Here is an 11,311-nt window from a genome sequence, read left to right on the forward strand (position 1 = left end):
GTGTGTGTGTGTGTGTGTGTGTGTGTGCGCGCGCGCGCACGCGCGCGCGCGCGTGCGTGTGTGTGTGTGTGTGTGTGTGTGTGTGTGTGTGTGTGCGTTCGCGTGTGTATGTGTGTGGACGCTCCTAACCAAAAATGCCACGTGAGCAAAGACTAATTGAGAGTTGCATGACAGCGGCTTCACTATCAACTCAAGCAGACCCTGGCAGTCCCTAAGACCGCTACATCCCCCCAATGCAAAACCCAGATGAACGACTACCCCTGTTCTCAAATCACCAGCTCCCCAAGCAAACCCACAGCCACCTTCCCCCTGCCCTCCCCCCAAACACACACGCGCACCATCTTGCAGTCGTTGTTGATGAAGCTGACAGCCTTGGTCATGTGCAAGATGCCTGTCGCGAGATACTCGTCCCTGCAGCAGGGGCCAGAAGGACGAGGGGAGTCAGCCCTTGGCCGCGGTGCCGGACGCAGGCCGGCCGTGGCCGCGCCGCTGCTGGCGCGGCCTGGGCGCCTAACCGCAGCAGCCACGGGCCGCCCTGAGCAAGCTGGCGAGGCGGACGCCTTCTTGCTTATGTCGCGCCCATAAGAGGCACCTGCGCGCCCTCTTCGGCAGGCGTGCTGGCCAGCGCCGCTCCCTTTGAGAACGGCCCGTGTGCGGACTGCTCGGGTCGTGCGCCCACCTGTGGGTGCCCGACAGGTCGAGCTCCCGCAGCACCATGGCCAGGGGCTTCACCGGTTCTGTTACCAGGTAAATGGCGGTGCCGCCCTTCTCCTGCGCCTCCAGGCTGTCTTTGAAGGACAGGACGTTGGGGTGGCGCAGCTGCCAGGGGGCGGGCAGGCGTGTGGACGGGGCTTTTGGAGCTGCTGTCGCGGCATGCGATGCCAACTAGGCATGTAAGTTGCCAATCATGATAATTGCGGCTGCAGCATGCTGGGCTGCGCGGCTGCAGGACCAGTGCGCCAATGCGGCATGCATCGGCCTGCAGCCGTTGTTGCTGCTCGTTTTGCGCTCGCACACACCATGCGCAGACGCTTGACACCGTTGCGCGCTGCCGCCAGCTTGCGGTCATTAGGATCGGCCGCAATCAGCTTGAATACAGACGCGGGGCTGCCGTCCTCCTTCGAGGTCGCGGGGTAGTGCGTCCAGCATCCCCATGCCTGGCTGTATGGCTCCTCCCCGACCGTGTAAGCAAGAGATGGCCCACCGCTGACGAGCTTCGAGATGCTCGAAAAGAGGCTCGACATGGCTTAGATCGGTTGAGCAAACGCGCCAAGGCCAACCTCTGCTTTCATGATTGGCGATCTTGGATGAATTTGCGGCATAGGGGCTCTTTGATATGCTGGGCAAGGCGCCGGGTTGGTGAGCAGCTTCAGTGTAACTTGCCGTCCAGGTGGCACCAACCGCTCGTACCGTACGTCGCCTGAACTCACCCGCCACGCACCACATAGCGGGGTAATCAGCAGAAGACGAGAAGGTCTCACTCATCTGAATTGTCCCTGTCAGCCGCTCCAAGCTGGATGGGAGCATTCTTGACAACACCAACGCTCCACCCCAAGTCGGCGGCGTGAACGTGCCCTAGGCTGCAAAATGTGTTTCGTGTGCTCTCGAGCATTGCGTGCTACCTGAACAAGGGTAAGCACTCCCCGAAAAGATACACGTGTGTTCAATTACATCCAACCACATGGCGGTTGAATAAGTCGCCTCAACACCCGCCATCACTGCGGCAGTCATCCACCCACATGCACAGCCCCCCCAACGCTTCCCGCCCGCATCCCCTCGACTGGGCCGGCCCCGCCGCGCGCGGCCGCCGCCAGCGCCTGGACCTTGCCCCGCAGCTCCTCCACCGCAGCGCTCAGCTTCCCGGGGTCGGTGAACATCAGCGCCATCACGCGCCGCTCCAGCTGCTGCTCCCGCGCGTTCTGCCGCTGCACCGCCGCCCAGTCCTGCTGCTGCTGCAGCAGCCGGTTGATCGCGCCGCCGATCGAGTGGTTCAGAGCCTCCAGCGCCCGCATCGCGTCCGCGAGCGCGGGGCTCGTCAGCACAGGGGCCGTCGCCGCGTGCTCACCCGCCTCGCCGCCGCCGCTGGTGCCATCCGCGGGGAACGCGAGCTCCCGCAGCTGCCCCTCGACTGCGAGGATCTCGCGCAGCCGCCGGGGCAGGTCCTCCAGCAGTCCGGCCTCCAGCGCGGCGCCGCCGGCGCGCAGGGAGTCCGCGAGGCCGGACAGGCAGACGCACAGGTCCCTTGTGGTGGAGAAGCCTTGGGGGCCCACGCGGTTGCTGGGGGGATGGGGGATTGGTGGTGAGGGCGGACGGGGGATTGCGGTTGAGGAGGGGTGGGCGAGGTGGGCCATGCAGCTTGGCATCAAATGCTTGGAGCGGGTTCTAACAAGCGGTGCAGATGGGCAGGCTCTTTTTGGCCACCAACAGCATCTGGTGTGGTGGGCGCATCAGGTTCTGGCGCACCCTGCACCAGCAACACAGATAGTCTGACAGTTTTGCACCTGCGGGGCGTCAGCAAGGGCGCCTGCGGCGTTCCCGCCTGCCCGCCGCCTGCCAAGCCGCCGGCCCCGGCCCCAGCCCCGCCCTGCTGCCAGCCCTCCCCGCCCGCCGCCACGGCTGCCCAGTCCGCGCCCGCCGGCCGCAGCAGGCGCTGCAAGCGTGTGAGGTAAGCGTCCTCGGGCGCGACGCTGCTGCGCTGCTGCGCGGCGGCCGCCGCGGCCGCCAAAGCCGCGCATGCCGCCTCTCGGCGCTCAGCGGCGGCCGCGGACGCCCCAAGCAGGCCCCTCGCGCCGTCGACCGCGGACTGCAGGGCGCGTAGCCAGTTCAGCTCGCCGGACTGGACGCCACGAAGCACGGCGTGGCGGGCCGCCGCGTCCAGGAGCGTCTCAATGAGGGCGCGCTTGCGGGCGTGCGCGACGCGCATTTTCGCCAGCTGGCGGTCATAGTCGCCCTTTGGGTTTGAGGGCGCAGTGAAATTGAGGATGGTGGGCGACACACACTGCAGAGGCCGTTTGCTGGCTCAGGGCTGCGATTGATCGCACGGCGGAGATTTGGGGCCCCATTTGCAACGGTGTCAGCACGTGCGTGCACCACGCGTGCAGCCGAGAGCAGGAGCGGTGCACGCGGCAGCGTGAAAAGGGTGCACGCGCACCTCGAGCACATGTGTGTCGTTCAGCTTTGCCAATGCCACGTGTAGCGCCGGCAGCTGCACGTCCTGCAGCGCCATGCGCTCTCGCTCCAAGGACTCCGCCTCGCGGCGCAGCTGCGGCGCCTGCACGGCGGGTGGAAGGTGCGGGCGGCGGTGGGAGTTCGGCATCTGTGCAGGTGGGCCAGCTCGTCTCCCCGCGCCGACGGGGCTTGAGGTGACAATAAGCTGGGGTAGATGGCACTTTTCTTGCGTGTTTGCAGCAGAGCATGCCGGCCGCGTTTGTTCCGGGAACGTGGTGTTCAGGGGGCGGCGAGATGTGACGGTGCCCGCCTGATCACCTGCTGCAGGACTGCGTCTGCGCCCTCCCCCGCCGCAGCCGCGGCCACGCCGGCGCCCCGCGCGCCGCTGGCGCCCGCCCCCGCGGCTGCCAGCTGCGGCGCGCCCCTCGCCGCGGCGGAGGGGGCCCCGCGCTGGCGGTGGCTCTCAGCCTCGATCAGCGACTCCACAGCTGTCGCAGCGCCCTCAGCCCCGGCTTGCTGCACCAGGGCCGCCATTCGTTGGTCGTACGCAACCTAAGGATTGAGATCGGCGGCGGCGAAGGTGTGGGTGTGGGTGTAAGTGAATGGCCTACAGAGACTGTTGATACTGCAGGCTTTGGTGTTGGGCAGCCGCCCTGCTGTGCGTGACACCTTGGTTGCATGTGCATGTTGCTGCCCAACCAAGCAAAGAAGCCTCACTTAAACATCTTGCTTCAGCTGTAGACACGCACAACGCCATAATTCCTACCCGTGACAGTTGCGCGCAGCCCGACACCCACACACCTTGAACGCCACACGCTGCCGCGCCAGCTCCTCCCGCAACCCCTCATTCCTGCGCTCCTGGTCGCGCCAGCGGCGCGCGTCGCCGCGGCTGCCGCCCCCCCAGGTCGCTTTGCTCGCTGCGGGCGCCTCAGCGTCGCAGTCGCTGCCATCGCCGCTGCCTGCTTCATCGGCGCCGGCACCGTCAGGGGGCATCACCCCTGCCGCTGCGCTTACGAGCCGCATGCCCCTGCAAAATCGTCCCGCGGCATATTGCAGGTATGAAGGCACAATCAGCTCCCTGGGCTCATGTGCCATGTGGCTTGCAGCGAGCACGGGCAAAAGCACGCGTGCAACTCGGTGCTTCGGGCTTGTGTCCCAACCTTGCTGCAGGGAGAGCAGCGGCATCCGCGCAGACATCCCTACACCCATTCCCTGGAAATCTAACCCCCGTCCACCTGCTGACGAGCTCCTGCATTTCTGCATCCCTGGTAGCGTAAGCCCCCGCATCCACGCCGCACAGCAGCCACTCCTCCTCCCCGCTGCCGGCCGCGCCGATGCCCTCCGCCAGCCGCGCCCAGCCGTCCAGCTCATCTGCAAGAAGCTGCAGCGCTGCATCCACCTCGCCGCCCGCTTCCGCGGCCGCCGACTGGGCCGCCCGCAGCCGCGCGGCGCGGAGGGAGTTGAGCACGCCGCGCCGCTGCTGCGCAGCGCCTCGGCGGGCAGGGGCGGCGGCGGAGGCGAGCCGGCGGCCGACGGCGCCGATGGAAGAGAGCTGCTGCTGCAGGAGCTCCAGGTGAGCTTGCTGCTCCTGTGGTAGCGTTTGTGTGCCATATTGAGGTGCGTGTCTGTCGTGACTAGTAGTTCGTGCCTGTGCCGACAAACGTCAAACCAAAACAACAGCCATGCTTGAGGAAGGAGCTGGTCTGAAGCTAGGAGATTGGTGGAGACGCAAGATGTCTGCTGGTTGACTCAAGCTCGCCGAAGCAAGCGTACATGAACCTCCTTGCCCCAGGCCTTCGCTCCGTACCTCAACGGCACGCTCCAGCTCCTCGCAGTCCTGCGCCTCATCCCAGGCGCTGCCCCCCTCCGCGTGGCCGCCGACCTCCCCCTCATTGTCAGAATCGCTGCCTGATCCTGATGAGAAGCCCATCGCACTCATCAGCTGCGCCCGGCCATGCGGCACCCCGCCAGGGGCTGCAGCCCCGGCTGCGACACCACCGTCCCCGGCGCCACTGCTGGAGGCCCCTGCCTGGAGTTGTATTGCATCATACAAACGCTGCGTTTCGGACGACACAAAGTTTTCGTCACTCAGGTGTTCAGCGAGCCACCGGAAGACGGGCCGCGAATCCAGCCACGACACTGTGGATGGTGGCAGTTCTTCGCCGAAGCCATGGCGCCGCAGCAGCTGCAGCAGACGGCTCTGTCCGCCACTGCCACCAGGCCTGGACGCGCCACGGTGTTTGCTCGCCATGCCTCACATCCACGTCACACAATTGTGGAAAAGTAGCAAACGGGGCCAATGAACAGCAGCGCGCGCGCAGCGTCTGATATGATCTCAGCTGCGCTTGGAAGAAGAAGTATCAAGGTGAAAAAGAAGATAATTGTGTCGTGTCACACCTCCTGTGAGGGTTGAGGTGGGATGGCGCGGGTGATTTGAACTCGACAGACGCCCGAAGCTGCTTTTGCACCCATCTGTCATCTGTCGGGAAGCTCCAGGCCTGCGCGAACTGCTTTCAAGATGTGCGTCTGCATGATCATACATGGACTGCGCGCTTTGCACGCGCCAGGTCAAGGTCCGCCGCGATGCAGCTATTGCGCTCTGACACATGGTCCTCTCCCCTCAAGCAAAGCCACAGCTGCACGCGGAGCAGCATGCTGTACTCCCTCGGTCCTGAGCTGGTCAGACACAACCGGCGGCGGCTTCTGCGCAACGGCACGCCCTGCTCCCGCTTCGCAGCGCGCATGTGCGATGCTGGCGTTGGGCGCCCACCTCGACAGCGCCAAACCCATGACCGTGATGCCGCACAACCCACACGCGCATAACAGCGCTGCGGGCTGACGGGGTCTGCGGCGCCTCACCCACCTGACCTTGGACTGTTGGGACGCGGACAATTGGGAGATGCTCAAGAGCCTGTTTGGACCAAGCGCAGCTCACGCGCCTGAGCATGGTGCTCCCATCCTTTCCCGCGTGGGCGGTGGCCGCAGCTGCGAGAGTTGCTTGGAACCACCCTGGCAGCGCAAGGGGTTGATGACCTGGCGCATGGGGCGCCGGACCTGCAGCGGCTGGTCGAATGCCCACTGGATGTCTGGACACATGAGGGGACTGCGGCGGTGCTGCCGTGCGTCCCCTGGGCACCCAAGGATCCCGGTACGGTAGCTTCGCAGACGTGAGCGTTGCGTGCATAGAGCGTTCCCTGCACCAGTGCAAAGTGACTACGGTTGCTGTGGAAGAGGTGCGTGTCAACGTCGCTGGGCTGTCAACACTGACGCACCTGGTCCTTCGTTGCTGGTGTGGGGCTTGCCCGCGGGAAGGGAGGGGGGCGGCTGCCGGATGCCACCTGGGGGGCGCTCGCCTCTTGATGGGGCTGCAGCAGATTGCCTTCAATACCAGCGCCGACGTCAAACGGTTGGGGCAGCGCCTGCCTGCCTCGCTCGAGGTGCTGGGCCTGCGCTTCTGCGCACTGCAGCAGGCCGCAGCCGGTGCGCATCCGACTTGGAGAGTGCAAGGCCTGCGAGGTCTTGTTGCAGGCTGACCACCTGCCTTGGTTACAGGTGCTTGGAATTGCCTTCAGCAACACAGTCCTCATTCACGATTCCGCTGCGCAGCTGCTGGCTGGGCAAGCCGGCCTGCAAGTGCTGGCAACTGGCGGCGCCGGGTTGGGCCTGCATGATGTGTCTGTCCTCGCGTTGGCCAGCTCGCGAGCGCATGCTTCCTCGGACTTGCCGGTTCGCCCGTGCAGCTCGCACGTGCATTCAGGTTCGAAGTGGCTCACGTCGGGTTACAGGCAACGAGGTATGAACCTCTGGTGCGGGCAAGGTGAGCTGGCGGCGGGTTCCTGATGATGTTTCACAATGCATCGGATCAGGATTGTTACATGATCCCGCGGCACTCGCTCACCACATCGTACCTTGGAGGCTACCACTTGCACTCAGTTGGAGCGTGTTGGTGTGTGCCAGGGGTTGCGTGTGTAATCAGCAGGCACAGAGGGAAGGGCCGTAACAAAATCATGTGCCACACACGTGCGTCTGATCTGAAGCACGTTTGCACGAGCCAATCAGAATCAACGAGGGGCAAAACAGCGTCCCTGAGGGTGTAAGCATGACAAGTCAGCAGGGGCGCGCACAGGTGCTGATGAGGGCGTGGCAGCGGGATGCAACAACCGAAGCTGACTGCATGTGCCCCCGCAGGTCAACCCTACGCCGGCTTGGGCGGAGGGTCGCCTGGCAGCTGCTGGGCAACCAACCCTGGCTGGTGTTGGGCATATGAAGTGGGTGCAACAGCCCGACGGGTCAAAAAAGTCCAATCAGTGTTTGGAAACACCAGTCAGCATGCACCAATTGCCCAGAATCATTCTGGGCCATGATGGCCCGCACACAGACAACTGCAGCTCATCAAGCTGCTCGAAGAAGGCTTGAACAAAAACCGACATGTACAAAGCAGGCAACCTTGCGCGTAACAGTGCCACATAGCAGGCAGCAGAGCAAAAATGGGCCAAATGGAAGGCAGTTCACAATTGTGTCAGTCGCCGTCCTTTCGCCGCCGCTTTGACTTTTTACTCTTGCTCTTTTTCTCTTTCGCCTTCTTGCCCTTCTTGGAGCGTCGCCCCTTGCTCCGGCTCCTGCTCTCACTGCTGTGCTTGCGCTTGCGGCGCCGGCGCGCCCTGCCGCGGCTGTCCAAGCTACTGTCTGTGAGGCCACTAGAGTCCCCCAAAGCATCTGCCTCGTCACCGCCACCACCGCCAGCTCGTCGCTCGCCGTCGCCGCCGCGCGCGCCGAGCAGGCCCCGCAGCAGCGCGGTATTCGGGGTGGGGCGCCGCGCGCTGCCGCCTACACCATCTGACCGCAGCCAGCCAGGCCGTGCGGGTCCCAACACGTGCTCTGAGGCGCCCCCTTCCCCTTCTGCTGGCGGCGGCAGGTACGGGCCGTGCTCGTGATCTGATCTGGGCCCGATCTCGCCGCGGCCTCTCACGCGGCGGCTGCCCGCCAGCCAGCCCATCAGCTCGGCGTCGTCGATGCCACCTCCTCCCTCATCATCCGCAGCGCCCGCACCCCGACGCCGCTCGGGGGAGCGTTCCCGCTCGCTGCTGCTGCTGCTGCCATTGCCGCTGCTGCCGCTGGGGCCGCCGCTGGTGGTTGGGGCCGCGCCGTGTGGAGAGCCTCTTGAGGGTGAGCGGGAGCCGCGGTCGGCACGGCAGCCCGCACCAAGCCTCTGCCCGCTGCTCCCACCTCCGCTGCTGCTGCGGCTCCTGCCGCAGGGCCCCCTTCGTTCTCTGCTCCTGCCCCTGCTCCTGTCGCCGCTCCTCTCCCTGCTCCACTCCCTGCTCCTGTCCCTGCTCCCGCTGCGACCCTTGTCAGGGGATGGCTCCCTGCCGCCGCCGCCGCCGCCGTTGCCACGCCCGGGCCGCGCCTTCTCCCATGCCGCCCACATCTGCTGCTCCGTCACGCGCTTGTTTGTTGACGTCACGCCCCGCAGCGTGTTGGCCAGGAACCGCTCGTTGGGCCGCTCCCGCTGCACAGCCTTCCCGCAGAACGCCGTCACGCCCACCGCCGCCGCGCGCTCCTCCAGCTGCTGCGCCTGCCCAATTAGCAGCTGCGCCAGCCGCCGCTGCGCATCCGGGCTGAGCTTCGACGCCGCGCCGCCGGAGGCGGGCCGCGACGCCATCGCTTTCCTGCTTGCGAGCTCCCCCCTAACCCTGTTCCGTCCCCGCCGCAGCCTCTGCCGCTGCTTCTGCGCCGCTGGAGGAGCCCTCCTCCAGCAAAACTTGCATGCTCAGCACGCCCTCCAACGCGACGGCCTTGACGGGCGTCGCGGCGACGGGCGGGTCCAGGGCGGCCGCCTCTGTCGGGTCCTCCTCCGTCCAGAAGGCGGGGTCGGCGCCCTCGCGGGACGCGGCCAGCACCAGGAGCTCAAAGGTGGCGCCTTCGGAAAGCAGGCGCAGGGGGTGGGGCGTCGCGCGGGCGTTGTGAGTGCGGGCGCGAGGCGGCCTCAGGCGCCCGCGCCAACTCGGCCGCGCCCAGTGAGCGCGCTGATCGGGGAAACGCGTCGGCCGCACCCGCGTGCCAGAGAAATTCACCGCCGCCAGCACGGCAGCCGGGTCGCTGTCATCGCAAGCGGCCCGCCCCCTTACCCTGCGGCAGCGGCGCCAGCAGGTTGTCAATGAACTGGAGCTTCAGCAGGGCTGAGCGGAAGGCGGCTTCCAGGGCGTCCGGGTCGAGATCAATAAGGGTAGGGGCCACGCCCTTTGGGTCGGGAGGGGCGGGGACGCGCAAGGCGACGGGTGGTGCCCGTGGTTCGCCGACGGCAGCGACAGGCGCTCTCGCGGTGGTGACTGCATTAGGGGAGGCGGGGGCTGCTTTCACGCCCTCCAAACTGGAGGGTGCTGCTTGACAATGCTGCAAGTGTTCGACCGGTGCCCTTGACGCAGCCCGAAACCGTGCACGCTGCCAGCAGGACCCTGCGCAGCGCGCGAGCACACGACCACCGGCCGACAGAAAAATGTGCGAGCAGCCACGCCCGCGGCCCCGCCGGCCGCACCTGCACGATGAACGTCACCTTGGACAGCGGAGCGCCGTCCGGGGCCGCAAACGCCACCGCCAGCTCCCGCAGGGACTCCGCTGCCAGCAACGGCTGCGGTTGGGGGAGCGGCGCCGCGGCGCGGCAGGTCACCTCTTACTTCAGGGGCCACGGCGCGCCGCGGCTCGGTGGATGCTGCTTTTTTGCGATGCTGGTGTTTTGGCTGCGAGGCGTCGACAAGAGCCGCAGCCCCGCCGCGGAGGCCTCCGAGCATCAACCCCGGTGCTGCAGCGCGTCTCTGCAGGCCCCAGCCCACCGCACGCACCTTGATGTGCGATATGGTGGACGCGATGTATCCGCACAGCCCCGGGTGGCGCGCTTTGCTGACCGCGACGCCGTACAGCCGCGCGCGCTCGAAAAGCTCTGGCGGGTACAGGCCTCGGGCACGCAGCACGGCGTGCACCGCCGCCTCGAGAAACTCGCAGAGGGCGTCGACGAGGGGCGCGTTCGGGCCGCTGCTCATGCGCCGCCGCCGGCGCGGGCGTGGCGCGGCTGGCGTTGTAGGCGCGGCGTGCGTGCTGCGGTGTTCCTTGACAGCTGCACGCCGCTGTGGCTGCCGTGAATACAACAGATACTCAAAAGGCTAGATGATTGCTCCTCGAATATGTACAACGTACGCGGGGCCGTTGGAAGCCCCGGCGCGGTGCTCACAAGTGATCTACAGTATGCAATTCTGCTCCGTCGGCCAAACCTGATAACCCAAATCCGTTTGTCACCGTGTGTTGCCCGAATATGTGACGCAGCGCTTCCATCTTAGCCTTGATATCACTCGGGCCACTTCGGCACCTCGAAAAAAATGAGTCAGCTCCTCGCCCGGAGTCACTGAGGGTGCGTTGTCCTGTGTCCGGTGGCATGACGCAGGTGTGCCGCCTCCTTTTGATACCCGTGTTCCATTGGTTTGCACCGGTGTATTTTTCGTGCCCCGCTGCTGTTGATCTCCCTCGGGGGACATTGTGCCATTGTACTCGCTGCTGGCTTCGCAGCCTTCTTCGGACTGAAGACAGAGCAATGCGCCCGTCAACACTGTTAATTCTTGCCTGCGCTGCGGCGCTGGCGCTCGGCACCAGTGCCGCGCCGACGGCAGTGGTGATCGGCGCGGGTGTGGCTGGCCTCAAGGCAGCGGCCGACCTCGCAGCCAAGGGCGTCGCGGTGACGGTGCTGGAGGGAAGGGACCGCGTTGGAGGACGCGTCTGGACCGTCAACACGCCCGGCGGGCCCCTGGAGCTTGGCGCCCAGTGGGTGCGTGCAGGAGCTGGTCAAGGGCGTGACTGCACTCGACGGTTCACCCTGGATGACATCAGGCTTTGACAGCAGCGAGGGGAAAGCTCAGGCTTCCCCTTGCAGGATCAAACTGCCTGCGGCCGCGGCAACACTACCAACCCCCTCGTCCCCGCGGCCAACACTTGCCCTCTGCATTCGCCACCGCCCCTCCCCGCCCCTACAGATCCACGGCACCAACAACCCCATCCTGTGAGCCCTGCTGTCCTCATCCCCAACCCCCGGCGCCCTGCCCTTCGCCCCGCTGCTTCGCATCGGCCGCTCCCCCGACCACCCCAAACGGCGCCCGAC

At 66.0% G+C, this 11,311-nt stretch overlaps 5 protein-coding genes across 5 annotated transcripts in view; 1 reads left to right on the forward strand and 4 right to left on the reverse strand.

Annotated features, from left to right (window-relative positions):
* Positions 1–441: 441 nt before the first annotated feature.
* On the reverse strand, positions 442–1,244 carry MNEG_7735 (putative inactive serine/threonine-protein kinase scy1; the record flags this gene model as incomplete). The annotated part of the gene is made up of 3 exons (XM_014043789.1): positions 442–502; positions 680–819; positions 1,020–1,244. 3 exons carry the CDS (start codon positions 1,242–1,244, stop codon positions 442–444), a joined length of 426 nt encoding a protein of 141 aa, XP_013899243.1.
* Positions 1,245–1,727: 483 nt separating this feature from the next.
* On the reverse strand, positions 1,728–5,419 carry MNEG_7736 (hypothetical protein; the record flags this gene model as incomplete). Its single annotated transcript, XM_014043790.1, has 7 exons — positions 1,728–2,277; positions 2,502–2,950; positions 3,152–3,271; positions 3,487–3,720; positions 3,970–4,195; positions 4,404–4,756; positions 4,976–5,419. 7 exons carry the CDS (start codon positions 5,417–5,419, stop codon positions 1,728–1,730), a joined length of 2,376 nt encoding a protein of 791 aa, XP_013899244.1.
* A 2,268-nt stretch (positions 5,420–7,687) lies between these two features.
* On the reverse strand, positions 7,688–8,830 carry MNEG_7737 (hypothetical protein; the record flags this gene model as incomplete). Its single annotated transcript, XM_014043791.1, has 1 exon — positions 7,688–8,830. The coding sequence occupies one exon, from the start codon at positions 8,828–8,830 to the stop codon at positions 7,688–7,690; it is 1,143 nt and encodes a 380-aa protein (XP_013899245.1).
* Positions 8,831–8,855: 25 nt separating this feature from the next.
* On the reverse strand, positions 8,856–10,205 carry MNEG_7738 (Mitotic spindle assembly checkpoint protein MAD2B; the record flags this gene model as incomplete). The annotated part of the gene is made up of 4 exons (XM_014043792.1): positions 8,856–9,088; positions 9,297–9,408; positions 9,704–9,796; positions 10,008–10,205. 4 exons carry the CDS (start codon positions 10,203–10,205, stop codon positions 8,856–8,858), a joined length of 636 nt encoding a protein of 211 aa, XP_013899246.1.
* Positions 10,206–10,750: 545 nt separating this feature from the next.
* Positions 10,751–11,311, forward strand: part of MNEG_7739 (amine oxidase) — a gene marked incomplete at both ends in the record, with an annotated part of 1,560 nt that continues 999 nt past the window's right edge. Inside the window, 2 exons of the mRNA XM_014043793.1 lie at positions 10,751–10,981; positions 11,187–11,212. Of these exons, the coding sequence (XP_013899247.1) occupies positions 10,751–10,981; positions 11,187–11,212 (257 nt within the window). The remainder of the gene's footprint in view (positions 10,982–11,186; positions 11,213–11,311) is intronic.

The sequence above is a fragment of the Monoraphidium neglectum genome, assembly GCF_000611645.1.
Source record: "Monoraphidium neglectum strain SAG 48.87 unplaced genomic scaffold scaffold01400, whole genome shotgun sequence".
NCBI lineage: Eukaryota > Viridiplantae > Chlorophyta > Chlorophyceae > Sphaeropleales > Selenastraceae > Monoraphidium > Monoraphidium neglectum.